Below are 17505 nucleotides of genomic sequence, written 5' to 3'. Positions count from 1 at the left end.
TAAAAAAGGGAAAAAAATGTAATCAAGTTTCACCTAGTGCCTACTTCCTTTTGGAAGAGCAAAGAAAAGAGAAATGATGTCATCATCGCAAACCCCCATTCTTCCCTTTCTCCTTCCACCTCATAGAATATTTTTTTTTTGTCAAAACTAAGAGTGGGTTAAAACTCTACAAGTTGTGAAGAGGATCGGAGGGCAGGACAAAGTTGTTCATTACTGGCCATGTCTACATGTGCAATTAATGTGAAGCAATAAACTCCGGGGCTTATTGCTTCTGGGCATGCTGCTTGAATGTTCACCCAGGACCATACCACATTGAGCCAGACCGGAGCAGCCCCGACTGGCAAGGGATCCAGGGGAGGGTCAGCCTGCCAACCTGGGGCTGCTTCCCTCTGGCTCAATGTGCTTTGGAGGGATTGGCTGGGGCACGAGGGTGCTCCAGTGCAGGGGCTAGCCAGCAGGCAGCCCCTGCACTGAAGCACCTTCATGTCCCATCCAGCTGAGGAAGTGGCTACATGTGCATTGCTACAGAGTAATAAAAACTCCACAGCAGGATTTACAAGTACTATCCTGCAGTGGAGTTAATTAGTTTACTCCAGCTTAGTAGGGGTGAGCGTGTAGACGTGCAATGTTTACTTTGGAACTAATTAGTCTACGCCACAGTAAACGGCTCACTGGGTTACCCATTACACCCCGAGCTATGATCTACAGACAAGCCAATGTGCAGGTTTGTCCCAGGGATTATGGTTTCTGAAAGAGCTGAGTCATTAATGGCTGCAGGTGGCTAGGTAAAGGAAGAAGCACCAGAAGCAAGGAACATCTGTGCAGAAGCTACTTGGCTCTGGCAGATCCCAGGAATCCATGAGTTATGTGGGATGGAATATTCTGCCTTCTATGTGGGGCACAAAACTCACACTTTGCAGACTTACTCTGGGGTAACTCAGTAAGATGAAACTTTTAGGAAGCCAGATTCTTACCTGATGTAGACCCACTGAAATCCATGAATTTGCAGTACAGTTCCTAGTTTCTGCACAGAATTAACCTCCTTGAGCTCTAATTACTTATATGCATAAGCAGACAAGAAAAGAGCAATATTTAAAAACACTGATTATTTTTTCTGCCCCCTTGCCCCCCCCCCCCCTCTATTTTCAGATCCAGAGTTTAGCCTTGGTATCCGTGAAAAAAACTTGCTCGAGGATGTGACAGTTTCTGAAACGGACATCAATTTAGAGATTTCATTTGCAGAGCAGGCAGCCAATATCCAAGATGACTCCATAGACAAACTATGTGGAGGCAAAGAAGATGACACTCTGCTTCCTGTAGGTGTTTCTTATATGCTGCTGTAATTGTTTTATTACGGTTTTTTATTTGATATAAGACCTTTTTGACATTGCTTTAGTGATACTGGGTGATTCAGTAGAATTCAGAGTGCTTTAGCCAGAATTGGTTTTCATTGGCTTTGGCCTGTTCATTATGTATATGACTTGGAAAAAGTATTGGGTCTTTGGTAACAGATATATGAAAGTTTTAGTCTTGTATCTACTCTGTGTCACTACCTTGCTGTAGCCTTTACTTCAAAGGGTGCTGTTCCTCCAGCTGGGGCCTAGCTGTGGTCCTGTGCACCCAACTGGAGTAACAGTGCCTTTTGAAATAAAAGCTTTCTGCCAACAGCTGGTACCCCTTTGCAGTCACTAGTAGCTGTTTACTGAGACTATGCATACGCCATGGCTATTTTGCAGACCCTCATCTTGGAGCGGAGGGGTTAAGAATCGAACACTGCAAAGAATCTGCATTCTACTATGTTTACACATTCACTGTTTTATATGTTTTCAAGTAACTTGCCAGCCCAAATGGTCTATAATTGCTCGAGTCCTCCGTTTCCCCTTCAAATAGATGGGCCCTTCTCTAGACCTCAACCTGTTATCCAAAAATTGGCAAATACTGTTGCTAGTGGGTTGGAGTTCTCTTCAGCTAGTCCCTTCTATGCTCTAGAATGAATTATTTAAGGCTTTGATGATTAAAGATGGTCAAAAGTTCTCTGATGCATTCTTTACTCATCATGAGCTACATACCTTATCCTTTGACAACTTTGCCAGTTGTATTCACATATTTTATTTTGTATTAAGCAAGGTAGGTGTTGAAGAGCTCTGTCTATTTTGCCTCTTCCATTAATCACTCACCTTCTCTGTGGAGCAGTGGACCCACAGTCTTCCTGGTTTGCCTTTTTCATCTGATATTTGTAGAAGTGATGCTTACAATTGTCAATAAATGCAAAAGACAGTAAGACAAGGTTCTTTGGGTAAATTTGATCTCTTTTATTAGACCAACTCAAATAGCTGGAAAAAATTTTCTTAGCAGGCTTTCAGGTTTAAAAACCCTTCTCCAGTTGGTGTGTGCTCTTCCTGAATGGACTGACTAGTAAAGAAGCCAGAGGCTGATATGCATGCAAGAAAGCCAGTCAGTGAAGATGTAAATTGAGGAGTCAGTGGGTGAGACAAGGGGTGGGGGGATGAATGTAGCAGATAAATAGTGGAGAGGTACCCAGGGAGTCAGATGCCAGGGAGGTTGTGACATAAATCCAGTGTCTATATTTAGTCCATGATTTTTTGTATCCAGGAGGTTGATGAAATGAAGTTCATAGGCTTGTCTGTGAAAAGTGTTTTATAAATTTCCTTTGAGAATTAGAACTGAGAGATTGGAGAGAGAGTGGTTTTCTTGTGAGAAATGTGCCTCCACCAGTAATTGGGTATTCCTGTCTTTGACAGATTTTTGATGTGTATTCATTCTGGTGGTCAGTTGTTGTTTGGTCTCTCCTACGTATTTTTCATCAGGGCATATGATGCATTGGATGAGATATATTACATTTCTGGAGGTGCAGCTGTAAGATCCAGGAATGCTGATGGTTCTGTTGTGGGGTGTAGTAATTGTGGGGGTGGTGGAGGTGTCTTGGCAGGTTTTGCATTTCTTGTCATGGCATGGTCTGGATCTATTCAGTGTGTTCTGGGCCATAGGAAGTTTGCTTCTTGTGATGAGGTTAGCAGGGTTCAGTGCTTGTTTGAAGGCTAGGATGGGTGGTTCTGGGAAGATTTTTTTAAGAATTGGATCTCCGTCTAGTTTGGTTGCAGTTGTTTGAGGATTTTCCGTATAGGTTCCAGGGAGGGGTGATATGTCATAACCAGCAGTGTGCAATTCATGGGGGGTTTCCTTCTGTACTGCAGTAATTCTTCATGTGGTATCCAGGTAGCTCTTTCAAACGTGTGATCTGTCTCTCTGGAGGAGTGTCCTTGTTGAGTGAAAGCCTTTTTAAGGTTTATGAGGTATTAATCCTGGGTGTTCTTCTCAGTGCAAATTCGGTGGTATCTGAGGGCTTGGCTGTATATCACAGCTTTCTTGGTATGTTTAGGGTGATTCCTGTCTCTCACCCACTGACGACTCAATTTACAGCTTCACTGACTGGCTTTCTTGCATGCATACCAGTCTCTAGCTTCTTTACTATTCATTCCATCCAGGAAGAGCACAAACCAACTGCAGATGCTTCCTCAACCTGATGAAGGGTTTTTAAACCTGAAAGCTTGCTAAGAAAATTTTTCCCAACTATTTGAGTTGGTCTAATAAAAGAGTTACCCAAAGAACCTTGTCTGCCTATGTCCTTAGCCCAACATGGCTACAACCTACACCCCTTGACAACTGTAACTCATTTGTCACCTTTACTTTTCTGATTTTTCTTTTACACATTCATGCTATTCGTTTGTATACTGTGTTAGCCACACACCCTTCCATTGCCTTTTTTGTATATTGCTTGATTGTTGGATAGTAAGCTCCTTGTGTGTGTACATCACTCTGTTGCTCCTCTTCTGTATTGGCATAGCTTGATTTTGAACCTCCAAAATTATGTCCTGAGGGAACACCTAGCTCTCTTGGATGCCCTTATATTTTAATTTGTCTAGATATACAGATAGACTAGAGCTGTACTGTTTAATTTTTGTGCCTGCAAGAGGTTCCCAGAAGATGCCCTCTCAGTGGGTCATGCCCCTTCTAGAACCAGAAGCAGCAAGTCCATGTTTATGCTGTGGCTATATAAAATAGGTCTGCTTCTCAGCAGAGGTATAAGCAACATGAATGTAGCTGTATTGCTTTTGGATAAGGAGCTGGGGTATAACTCTAGAGCTGGAATACTGTTTGGGCCTGCAAAGGGTAACTGCATTTATGTCCCTAATGGATTGTTCCCTATGTCCCCTATTTGCATTGTTCACATAATCACTCTGTCAGACTTCTCTTCTGGAGTAAAGTCCTTTTATCAGACTCCAAGAGAAGTCTTAGTCACCTGTCTAAGGGGGAAACAGAGATAAGATTGAAGAATGGGGTGACCTTTACACCTCTAATAAGATGAAGAGCAGGGAGAGTTAATATTTGACTTGGTTTCCAACAAAAGTATCAATCATTTCTAGATTTCACATTTCGTCTCAAAAGCCTATTGCCTGTGACTGTTTCCCAGCACTCTCCAGCATATGCAAAAGAGACCAACACGATGGCATTTATAGGAATGAGACATTTTTAACCCTTTGGAAAAGACTAAATTGTTTGTTAGACTGAAGAGCAAAGAAATATTTCCAAATTGTGAGAATTAGCTTCTACTCAGTTACGTTTTTTCATCTCACAACGAACGGGCTTCATTCTCCGTCAGGCTAAATAAATACAAAGTAAGATCTTCAAAGGTATTTTGGTTTAAATATTCCTTGAGTATAGAGACCAAACTGCCTTAGAATATCATACGCTAGAAGTGTACACTCGCACAGAAACCATAAAGTAATAAATAACACACAAAAATTATTCTGTCAGACGCTGCGTAAACATGTCTGAGTAAACTAGGTGCTTGAAGCAATAATGTTTCAGCGTTCTTCAAACACTCAATTTAGATAAGAACTCGTACATTTCTTCAACTAATGATTACCTAATGTTCTCCTGGTTTTAACACTATAAACCAGGCACTAATAAAACATTTGGAATCGTTTCTAAAAATGTTTCAGTCATGCTTTAGGCTCCCTCTACACATGCAGGTAAAGGTGTGAATGGAGTTAATGTATGATCCACACCCACATGTGCATGGCAGGAGGTGTGATTTGTGGGATCATTCATTAGATCCCGTCACACCTTACTGCCGGTGTAGGAGGAGCCTGATCCTGATCCCCATGCATTGGCAAGAAGCAGGCTCCCATGGCTGGGAGCCCCCTCTGTTGAAGGGACTCCCAACCTCAGGGGCCCTGCACAACTGGGACCGAGTGACCTGCAAGTGTTGGGGCTCCTGGTCCCTGCAACACCTCATGCACAGCTGGGACTAAGAAAACCCTAAGCTGACAGGACCAGGAGCCCTGTCACTTGTGGGACTCTCAGTCCCAGCTGTGCACGTGTTGCAGCCGGGACTGAGAGCCATGTGTGAGCCCGGGGGTTTCCTGGCAGCCACAATTCCAGGGCTTAGGGGTTTTACACTGGGCATGGTGCACCCATGCAGCTGGGAGCTCTGTCGGCTGATGGGGCTCCCAGACACGGGAAGACCCTGCTACACATGCAAATTAAAGCTTGATAGCAACCAGCTGTAAAGTTAATACACATTTTCAAGGTCTAACTTTAAGGCTGGTACAGGCATTACACATAAACTAGTATAAGTGATCAGAAACCAATCTAAACCTGTAACAAGAGAATTCAGGGCACATCGACTGGTTTAAAAATGGCAGGACCTGGTCTAAGAGAACTGGATGGATGTAATATCAGACTTGATTGTTTTATGTTAGATCAGTCTATCGAACTTCTGGACCAGTTCTATCAATTCATGTTAGGTCAGTTTCCAACAGCATCCCAGGGGCCTTTGTGGGCCCCCCTGCTCTTCTTCCCCTTTGCATGGAGTCAGGGAATTCAGCTGGGCTGCTCCAGCTGAGCACCTAGCCAGCCCCACGCCCAAGTTGTCACAGAGCTGGGGCAGCAAAGCCTCTGCTTCCCTATCCTGTGTCCTGCCTGTGCCTGCCAGTGGGCACCAGCAGGGGGTTGGGAGAGTAGAGGCCCCTGCAATGCAGGGTCCCCACACACCTGTGCTTGCTTGGGTCTGGGGGGCTGGTGCAGGGCTGCAGAGCAGGGGCCTGTGCTCCCCTCCATTTCCCCCCAGTGCTGCTGGGCTCAGCTGCAGCTGCACACAACTCCCAACCCCAGCTTCTGGATGCCCATGTCAGCCAAGCCATGCAGCGACAGCAGGTGTGGGAGGTGGGGGAGCAGAGGCCCCTGCCCTGTGGACCCAGCCCGAGTCCCAGCCCTTCTCAAACCCAAGCAAGCACAGCTGGGAAAGGCTTCCGCTCCTACATCTGCCCCTGCTGCTGTACAGCTCCACTGACATGGGCAGGGAAGAGCTGGGTCTGAGAGATGCCCTCCTCCCCCCTCACTGCTGACAGCCACCACTGGCAGGGAGAGGTGGGGCTGGGAGGCATGGGAGAGCGCCCCCCACCTTCTGGCCTTGGCTAGTGCAGGCACTTCCATGTTCCCCTCCACCCAACTTGTGTTCTATTTGCACACAATGCAATCTGTGCAGCTTAAAGAAACCCACATAGGTTGTATCAATCCTCCCTCAGGCTTTTTGAATGCCTGTACCTAGCCTAAGCTGGTTGGAGCTGTTCATGGCATGACAGGTACTTTTAAATGGGTAGCTGGTCTAAAGGTAATTGTGCAATTAACCAGTTAATTGCTTACTACCCGTAACATGTGAAGGTGGCCTTAGTAACAGGTTACAATAGGAAGTGTTATTTTCTATTGTATACCGTTATTCAGGGTATGAAAATTTGGTGGTGGGATGAATGGTGGCAGTCAGTGTTAATTGCTGTGGTTCCTAAAGCAGCAGCAATTACCACTCATCTGCCACTTTTTCAGCCAGTGGGCCAGAATACACAGCTCTGCGCTCTGGATTCAGCTTGAAGGGCTGGAACTATGGTGGTGGAATGGTGGCTCAGCTCCAGGAGCCACAACAATTAATGCTGTTGCTGCTTAACCAACCCACTGCCAAGTTTTCAGGCCCTCCAGAAGCTCTGAAGTTAGATGATGCAACCCCATGCTCTGGATGCAGCCTGTGGATCAGCTCTATGCTCCAGATCTAGTCTTTGGGGAACCCTACACCATTCATGCAGCGGCCCATGAGAGCCCCACTTGCTGGGTGAATTTGATACCCAGAGTTAGTTGGAACAGGGATCTCCATGAAGATTATAATATTCAGTGCCCCTCCAGTAGAAGGAATACCTTGCATTACTTCTATTTGACCCGTTCTGGCCGAGGTATATCATGCTTTGAAAGATGCATCTGGGCCTAGTCAGCTAGACTTCCTATGTTATAGTCTGAATAGGTAGAAATAAAGTCAGAAAAGTTAAAGGATCATCTTTTTGTTCTGTGTCTGTATGACTGGAGCCACCTGAGCATCATTGTAATACAAGTAATGAATTACAGATATCAAAGCTTGGATGAGCCCATTACTTATTTATGTAGCACCCAAAGGCAAGCAAGGTGGTTTATATTCTACAACGATTATTATTTATGGCTGTGATCATATTATTGTTTGTGCATAGGACAACTGTTGCACATACATGAAGCTCTAACTGAGGTCTAAGCCTAACTGGGAGAACAGAAAGGGTGACACCACTGAAAAATCTACATTAATTAAATTATCTGAGCCAGACAGGGTTTCATCCACTACAGTATTCAAAAGTCTGGCCTTTGCAATGTAAAGGAATGCCCTGCATTCTCCAGTCGTGCAAGCACATTGAATTAGCATTATTCCCTCTTTTTCTTTTCTTTTCCCTTAAAGTCAGGCAGTACCCTATTCTGCCTATCAGGAGCAGTGTGCTTTTGCCATTGGCAAAGCACATTCTTTGCACCCAGTCTATTCAATTAGTTGACAGTAGGATTTTTAACGTGACGCACGTCTTCTGTTTTAGAATTTCAGACTGCCAAAGGACAAAACAGGCACTACAAAGATTGGCGACCTGGCCCCTCAGGACATGAAGAAGGTCTATTCTTTAGCACTGATTGAACTAACTGCTCTTTATGACATACTCGGGACAGAATTCAAACAACAAAAAGCTTTAAAAATCAAAACCAAAGGTGAGCATACAACTGCTGTATATTCTTCTGAAACAAATAGGTTAGCAAGTGTTATGTTTTTTTTTTGGGGGGGGGGTTGGGTTTTGTTTTTTTTTAATGATCCTAAAGCTGGGGATTTATATTATCTGGTAATAGATAGATCTGATAAGCAGGACTCTTAACCATACACCACAGCCCCATCGCTCTAGGCTCTCCTCATGTTTAAAAACCTTCATGTGCATAAATTATCCCAGCTAAGAAACCATGGTCCAAAGCTAACATCCTCTGTCTGGCAACTAACATTAGCCAAGCATATGGATTGAGCATATGTGCTAGAGACCAAATGAAAGAAATATTCCCCATATTGCTACAGTGTGGTGGGAAGAGTTGCACCATAGATACTTCCATATGATATGTTTAGACTGCAAGATGATGATTGGCATGTGCTAATATATTTATGCTTGCTTAGGCTACATCACACAGGCAGCAATAGCAGTGAAGATGTAGTGACAGGGGACCTCAGACTGTACTGTGGGTGTTGACATGTGTATCTTGTACTGTTGTATCTCTGCTGCTATAGTTACTTGTGGTAACTAGATTAAGTTAGCATGAGTGTGCTAGCATGTGGTATAATCACATGTTCATTTAGTTATGTAGACATCACCGTAGATTAATAGTTTCCTAGGTTTTAAAGCCAAAAGAGATCCTTATCATCTAGTCTGACTTCCTGTTGAACCCTGACTGTAGAATATCAGTCAGCTGTAGCAAGCCCAGTAACTTGTGTTTGACCAAATCATCCCTCCTCTCTAAAACTACAATGGGTTCCATACTGTGTAAAAGGAGCTCCCAAGGGAGGATTTGCTTAAAGATAGGTACTACTTCACTATCACGCCTCTCCACTCCATTGCAAGTTGTTGAGCTCTGAATAATACAGAACGAGCACGGCAATATAGCAATGTGCTATGGCGACGTAGTGTCCACGGGTGTCTACACATGACCAGCAGCTACTTTGCCGTAGTGGCACGCTCCCTTATTATAGCGCACTGCTACAGCAAAGTAGCTACTAAAAATAGCTGTGAATGCAGCACAGTATGGGCAGTTACTGTGCCATGCTTTAGTACTTCCAAAAAGAAATATTAAAGCACAGTGCAGTAACAACATTGCCATAGGGCAATGTGTAGATGCGCCCAATGTGTGACATCTGTTGTATTTGTTCTCCCACCCTTGCTAAGGGCAATCATTTACTATCTGTTTCTTGTAGTCACTAGCATTAATTTCCTTGCATAATGTAGCTCTAATTGTATATCTCAGATTTCCAATAACAATAGAGCCCATTGCTTTGCTGTATGGAGGGATGGCATCCTATGGAGTAGGAGGTTGTGGCCTTTGCAAAGAATGGTGAGATGCTTGTAGCCAGCCACTTATTAGATGTGCAAACCAACCAAGGGAACATACAAGGGATCTCAATCAAGGGATCTCAGTTCCTTTTCCAAAACTTGAGATGTGTGGACATCCATTTCAGGATACAAGAAATTTCACAGTTTTGTTTGTCTTCCGTATTCTGAAGTTCTGCTAAATGGTATACAAGCACTTGAAATGTGTTACCAGTTAATCACAAACCTCCTTTGGGCAAAACTCTGTTGTCAAGGTTCAGTGGATATGTGATAGTGAAATAGCTCACTTTAAATAATTGAAAGCTACAGAGACTGTTGAGAGAAATATAGCAGTGCAGAATTGATTCGTTAACATATGTCTTTTACTTTACAGGAGTAGAAAACCACTTTTTAAATTCACAACCACAATCAGCTTTGCAGCTTTGATTTCCATCCTGCATAAGAGTCTGCATACATTAAAAATAGTACATGAGCAGTAGACTTGCTACTCTTGATGCTTTTTGGTTATTTATTCACTTTAAGCAGGCCTTTTTTTCAGGCCTGTGCAGTATTAATATAGCGTTGGTTTAAAACAGATGTTGCTCTTCTCCCATTTCTCCCTTTTGTCCTGAGATCTTATCCACCTGTAAGCCTATTGTCCGACTTTAAAACCTGTGAAGTATGCAGGATAAAAGGCAGATACTTTTTCCTGGGACAAGGCCATGTAGTCAGAGCTCAATCAAGTTAATGGCCACTTCTCTTTTGTCCCAGGTTTTGATCATTTGGAACCACCTCAAATGATATGTTTGGCTTTTTTTTTTTTTAATGACAGTCCCAGAGAAGAATTAAGTTGATTAAAAACCTTGCATCTCCACCAAGTCCAAGAAAATGGGTCTGATTTGGAAATATTAGAGCAGACTGGGAAAGAGACAATGTGACTTTAACTGTCCCAGGAATAATGTGATTTCAGAGCTGCTTTAGTAATTTGAGGGCTGCAGGAGACTTGCTGTCTAGCTGATTCCATGTAGTGTGATGTAGACTGTGGATCCATACAGTAGTGGATCCACAAGCCTCTTCCTTTCATTTTTGAATTGACTGCAGATACTACAAAGCTCAGTTCTGCTGCAGAATACAATTCTGATACAAACGGGATTTCTGCCCATGCTTCCTGTAACCTGCTTCTTTGCCTTCACTACACTTAAAACATGCAGGTTCTGCATTTTAGTAGGTCTGCAAAAAAAAGGCAAAGATGTTGGGGAAGGATCGTGCCTGTTTTCTGTGGGTGCATGTTTTATGGATGCTAGTCTATTTTTCATATTCCCAGTCAACAAGACAAAGTGAAGTCCCTTTGCTGACTAGGCGACTTTGTCCTAGTACATCCCACATATTCTTAGATCAGAACTCTTCTTTTTTGGTACTGTCAGATCTCCTCTGCTAGCCCATTTCTGTGTTGCATGTTGCCATGACACTACACCAAACAAAAAGCTATGGCCATCTGCTCTCAGAATGTATACCTAGGTGGCCAATGGGTCTTACCCTGACAGAGTAGCTCCAAGATAAAATTTTACAGTTTAATAAATTGCAGTTATTTAAGCTGTTCATTTCCAATCAGTATTTATCTAAAACAAAGAAGCTGTGACATAAATCGATAGGACCCCTGCTGACTTCAGTGAACTCTGTCTCAAGCTTATGTATTAATTTAAAGTTAGCTGAGTTTAGTGGCTAAAGTTATTATTTTTTTAAGTTTATATTACCATAGTGACAAGGCAGTGGCCATATTTTAACCTGGGCTTATAGCCAGTGTAGAATAAATCTTGGCTTTTACTTTAGTATAAGAATAACTCCCTACTGGCATAGGATTGATAGTATGATACTGCATCTGGGCAAAAATATACAATGAAGGTTGACTACTCTTCTTTTCAAGTTCTGATGGAGAGAACTGTTCAGAGTGAATATAGATGATAATTACCTCTATTTCAGTTTAGTAACCAGACTTCTGGAAATCTTGCTAAAGCCATTTGCATCTAAACTGTATCTTGTATCAAAAGATAAAGATCTGCATTGCAGGGTCATCATTGCAACAGCTTTCTGCAAACCAGAATCATACAGATGGTTCATTTATGCAGTTTGCTTCACTCTATTGCACAATGTATGGATGGCAATTTGAAGTTGAAACAGAAGACTCTTGATTTATGGGTGAAAAGAGATGAATGAGTACGTTTAGCCCAAATGGTTTGTTTAATTATGCTCTGAATAACTTGATTGATGAAGACATTTAGACAGATTCTTTGAATAGAAGAACAGTCGCTCAGAACGCATTGAATAGGCTTATCTCATTGACAGTCTCTCTTTGTGCCACTACCTCATATATTGGTCCAGATGTGGATAGTATCTCTGTTTCCTTTTGCATTGTGCAGATTCTGGTCTTTTTGGTGTCCCACTGTCAGTTTTGCTGGAACAAGATCAGAAAAAAGTACCAGGCACCAAGATACCACTGATCTTACAAAAAGTAAGTGAACACAAAGAAGGCAGTTTGTTACAGACCTACAGAATACTAAAGGCATTAGTGTTTTGTCCTAAGTGCCTAAACTCACAGTAATCTAGCCTAACGTTTCAAGTGTAGCACTCAATTCCTATAGAATTTACTATATCCTCCCCCCCCACCCCCAACCGAGGAACATAGTGCATTAAGTTTGAAATTTAGCTTTATACATGACTTACCTTTGCTGAATTAATGAGGTAGAGAACACAACTTCATAGGCTGTTATGGAATTTTTTTCTGAAGGTACTGTGAATTACCATTGGTTCACTCTGGTGCTAGAACAGATAGGGGTAATTGGTGAATTAACATTAGAAAAATTATTTGTTCATGATATATTAAAAAGATTTGAAACCTGAAGTCTAATGTTTAAACCAATTTAAGGAGTATTGTTTAATAGAAGTAGTATTCAAGAGTTTGTCTTTGTATGCCAGAACATGCTATTGAAGTGTTTCGGGAGACTTTTTAAGAGGTGTTGGAAACTTTTTTTGTTATTTTTTTCCTCACCAAATCAAAAGGTGGCTTCTGGTAAAGCTACTCCTCTGGGTTTTGCTATTATATCATTTGTACTGTAGATTATATTCTACGTCCTTTAAATGTTGGTGGATTCTTCACCACTTCCAGTTTTTTGGTCAGGGTTAGATTCTTTCCTGAAAGACGTAGCTAAAACAGAGATTAAGGGCTTGATGCAGAAATCATTGCTAGGTACCTACCTAAATTGTGGTTTCACGGATGTTGTGAAAACTGTGAAATCTAGGGCTGGTCACAAAATTTGCAAAAAAAAATACATACATATAAAAACAAGTTTTTATTAAGTCTTACAGCTTGCCCAGGATGGGAAGGCACAGGCATGTGAGGTGACATGAAAGGGGCAACAGGCAAGATGGTGGTTGCCCCTCTCCTCTCCTGCCCCCCAGGCCTCTGCCAATCAGTGCTGAGGGGAGGGGCCAGATGAAGGGCAGCCAGCAGTAAAGATGGCTGCCACCCCCTTGTCCATTCTCCCCCACAGGGCCTCTCTGCCAATCAGTTCTGAGGGATGGAGCCTCTCCACCAATCAGTACCCAGGGGCAGGGCCATTGCAGAATGCCTATGGAATGAGTTCTTTGTGCCAGGACGAAGTTGCAAAAATAACTTTGTCTCGCCATGAGTTAAGTAGGTCCCTAACGACTGGGTGAGTTTCTGTAAGTTCTAGTGTTATGCAGGATGGCCAGCCTTGGCCAGCATACGCAGCTTCCTGGTGGGGCTGCTCCCGGCTTGGCTGCAGCCACCTGGGTACTACTTAGCTCCTTCCCACCTCCAGCAGCTCTTCATCCTCTTGCTGCTCCTTCTGCTCCTGCTGCACTGCTCTGGGCAGGGGGCAGACTGCAGCTGGGCGACTCCTACCTCGTGTTACAGGGCTCCAGCTCCTGGCTGCCTTCCACCCACTCCGGCCAAGTACCTAGAAGGTAGCTGGGAGTTGGACCCCTGTGCTGTGGGGCAGGAGCCACCTGGCTGCAGTTTACCCCCTGCCTGGAGCAGCACAGAAGGGGTAGAGGCAGGAGGAGGAACTGTTAAAAGTAGGGGAAGCTGAGCAGTACCTGGGTGGCTGCAGCCACACCAAGAGCATCCCTGCTGGAAAGCTGTGCATGCTGGTTGGGGCTGGGGCCGGAGCCAGGCACAGGTGAGAACATGGTGGCAGTGACTGCCCCAAGCAGGAGCAGGCAGGGCTCAGCCCAGTGTGGCGTGCCAAAGGGACAGCCACAGACCAAACATGCACTGCACTGCCTGGATGAGCTGTAGCACATACCCCCTGCCTCCCTTCCCTTCTGTTCTCTCCCCTACCTCTGACCAGCTTGTGGGACCTAGCATTCAGGCAGCACCCCCATACACACCTGTGCATGTATCCCCACACCCCGTCACCCCGCTCCCACAATATACAAAATACTTTATTTTGAGCTATTATGTAATCGGCTCTATATACACCACTCAAAAAAACCCCAAACAGATCAGAACAAAAATCGTATTTCAAAATAAAATTAAAATGTGTTATAATAGATGTTTGATTTTTAATACATTATTTTTAAGCTATAATTTGTTAATTATATCTTCTGAAAGATTTCAAATGTATGGCCATCGACAGCTCACCAAAACTCATTAAGTGGCACTCCAGCCAAAATAATTGCCCACCCCAGACTAGATGGAAGTACTGTAAGGTAGATATATAACTGACTGAATCATCATGGTCCATGAGCAATCATCAGTCTCTCAGTGTCTAGCTGGGAGGAGGTATCAAGTGGAGTTCCCCAGGGATCTGTCATGGGTCTAGTATTGTTTAACGTCTTCATTAATGATTTGGGGGATGGGATTGAGTGCACACTTAGTAAATTTGCAGATGACATCAAGTTGGGTGGAGTTGCAGATGCACTGGAGGGTTGGGCTAGGATCCAGAATGATTTAGATAGACAGGAAAAATGCTTTGCAATCAGATGAGATTCAACAAGGACAACTGCAAAATCCTTAGCTCGGGACAGAATAATTGCATGCATAAATACAGGCTTGGTAATGATTAGCTATGATGCAGTACTGCAGAGGAGTTGAGGGTTACAGTAGACCATAAACTGAATATGAGCCATCCATGTTCTTTTTGTTGTGAAAAAAGGCTGACAGCATCCTGTGTTATATTAACAGGAGTGTCACTTGCAAATCAAGGAAAGTGATTCTTCTACTCTATTCAGCAATTGTGAGGCCTCATGAGGAGTTCTGTGTTCAGTTTTTTGCCCAGATTTCAAGAAGGGAAGAGTTCAGAACCAAGTAACAAAAATGTCTAGGGTCTTGGGAAGTAAGATTTATGAGGAAAGGCTGAAAAAACTAAGATATAGCCTGGAGAAGAGAAAACTGAGGTGGGGCTTGATAATAGTCTTCAACTACTTGAAGGACATTTACAGAGAGGGTGGAGATGGGCTTCTTCTCTGTGTGGCTGTAGAGAACAGGACCAGGAAAAATGGGTTCAAAATACAGCCAAGGAAGCTATGATTAGTTATTAAGAAAGAACTTTCTGACTATGAGGGGGTGTCAAGCACTGGAATTGGCTACCTAGAGAAATTACAGAATCTCCATCCTTGGAAATTTTCAAGAACGGGTTAGACGGACACTTGACTAGGAAGGTTTAGTCAGGGGCAATCCTGCGTTGAGCTGGGGCTGAACTAGATGACTGTGAGGTCCCTTTCAGCCCTACTTTCCTGTGATCCTGTTTTTAACTGGAAAAATGCATTTAGAATGATCAAGCATTTGTGATGGGCTCAGGACACTGTTTTTTTCATATCTCCTGTGATCAGTGCCATTAACATAAATACACTGAAGTAGGTCATCCTTTTTTGTTTATGCAACCATGGAAAAAAAAATCCTGCTGTACTGCATAGTTTATAGTTCATATAAGGTGTATAGTAGAAGTATTGCCCTAGTGTTTCAAGTATCTATTGGATAAAATAGATGTAGTCAACATTTAATATTTATACAGTGCTTTGGATGATTATTACATATTTTGGTGAGCACAGTGACATATATCTTTTATTAAATACATGACATGTACAGTATATGTTTCAGTTGATTGTTCCAACTCATCTAAGCATGAATAGGATTACCAATTCTGTTATGTCTTTATGAGAATATAATTTTTTTTCAAACCTAAAGGCCCTTCAATGATTGCAAGCACTTAGGTTTTCCTTTGTGAAGTTGTAAATAAGAGTGCCTATAAGAACGTAATACAGAGCAATCTACAGCTAATGGTTTTTATTAATGCCCATTTTTACTGATATTAGAAACTGAATATTTATTTTTGAAACCAGAGAAGTTTAGAAAAGCAGTTTATTCCTTTTATTCCTTATCTCTATATAGGAAGGTTGATGTTTACAATTTCCATTTAAAAACAAACAAACAACCTTTTAATAGTGTGGATGAAAAGTACAAGACCAGTATCAGGTGTTTCCTGCAGGAAATGTGTTTTTGAATTTATGTTTGTATTGATGGTAGCCCATTTTTATAGCCTTTATATTAAAAAAACAAAAAAATCTAGTGTCCCATACCTATCTACATAGAACATTTTAATTAGCATCTTGGCTTCATGAAGCTTGATTTATGTTGATTGACAGCTGATTTCCCAGATAGAAGAGGCAAGACTGGATACAGAAGGACTTCTTCGAATACCAGGAGTTGCAGCAAGAGTAAAGGTAAAGGATCACATGGACTCTTAATACCCTCATTTACTGGTTTTAGTTCCGTCTGATGGTACAATTGGTACTGAAATCTTAAAAAAAGATTTGAACTAGGCTAGCCAAAATTCCCATGCTCTTAACCTATATCCAAATCAGATGTACCCTCTGAACAGTGTATTCCTGTGTAGTCTGCATGCTACTTGGAAACTCTCTTCTGATTTCATTAGCTCATTTGACAGGCTAGATTCAATCTGTGATATGCAAAGAGCAGGCTACCTACAGGAAAAAACTTCCTCCATTATCTCTAGAAACATCAGTACCACTGCTTCTCACAATATTCATGGTCTTACTTGCATCTCTGTTCACACTGATACTTTTCAGAGTGGCTGCCAATTAAACTGTAACCCAAAATAGCTTTAATTTAAAAAACCAAAAACACAGGTTGATTTACATCAAGAGGTGGTTTGCTACAAAGATGGTTTGAATTGGCCTTAAATTCTAAACAGAAAGATCATTTAAGCAGATTCAGCTGCCCAAAGATGTTTGTCAGCCTCTGTCACCCACAACTTTGTCCAGCAGCTGGTTCATATGAAATGATGGAAGGGACAGAATATGATGGTAACTGACCTTATTTACCAGTAACTAAAAATCTTCATACCTTTGTTTGGTCCTTAGTTTTTACTATCATATCTGGGGGTCCTTTTATTTACTCGTTTGAGTTTTTGTTTGTTTGAGGTGTTTCTGTGTAAAGCATCATTCATTAAATAAGAACAAAATTAACCAGAATCAAATACTTGAAAGAACTTGTCCTTTGAACAAACCTACTGGTTTTCCAAAATGTTGTACACATTTACTTTTCTAGGAAAACCACTGCAGAAAGTAATCAAAGATAATACGCTTTCTGTAATAATTGTATTTGTGACCTAAAATTCTATAAGATACTACTGAAAGTCTTCAGAAAGGAAAACATTCTCGATCAAGTACCATTGGCTCTAGGTTAATTTCTGTAGAACCCAATTACATACTTACTGAACCCTGTCATTGGTGCATTGGCATTTTTTTCCTGTTACAATGGATAGTTTTATATGCCAGCTTTTACATAGCTCTCTTCTCTACCAGAGAGACTGTCTGTCCTTTTATCTTAAGGTTTAATTTGCTCCAATGATGGATCATGGTGTGGACAGGAAAGCAGAAAAACAGCTAGACTTTGGGTAAAATTCTGTTCTGACCTCAGAGATTATGACTCCTGAATTTTGAGATATCAGCTCATCTGCATGTTTGGGGAGCCAGACCCTCT

At 42.3% G+C, this 17505-nt stretch overlaps 1 protein-coding gene across 3 annotated transcripts in view; it reads left to right on the top strand.

Annotated features, from left to right (window-relative positions):
• The window catches only part of ARHGAP18 (Rho GTPase activating protein 18), a 175826-nt gene that overhangs the window by 130785 nt on the left and 27536 nt on the right, over nucleotides 1–17505 (top strand). For 2 of the 3 annotated variants that reach the window (XM_059712931.1, XM_006274251.4), the window contains exons 5-8: nucleotides 1150–1316; nucleotides 7962–8127; nucleotides 11897–11988; nucleotides 16146–16223. In XM_059712931.1, the coding sequence (XP_059568914.1) occupies nucleotides 1150–1316; nucleotides 7962–8127; nucleotides 11897–11988; nucleotides 16146–16223 (503 nt within the window). The remainder of the gene's footprint in view (nucleotides 1–1149; nucleotides 1317–7961; nucleotides 8128–11896; nucleotides 11989–16145; nucleotides 16224–17505) is intronic. The other variant, XM_019479603.2, reaches the window with a different exon arrangement.

This window comes from Alligator mississippiensis, chromosome 1 (genome assembly GCF_030867095.1).
Source record: "Alligator mississippiensis isolate rAllMis1 chromosome 1, rAllMis1, whole genome shotgun sequence".
Taxonomy (NCBI): Eukaryota; Metazoa; Chordata; order Crocodylia; family Alligatoridae; genus Alligator; species Alligator mississippiensis.
The sequence above is the reverse complement of the archived record's forward strand: the minus strand, read 5'-3'. Positions and strand labels throughout refer to the sequence as shown.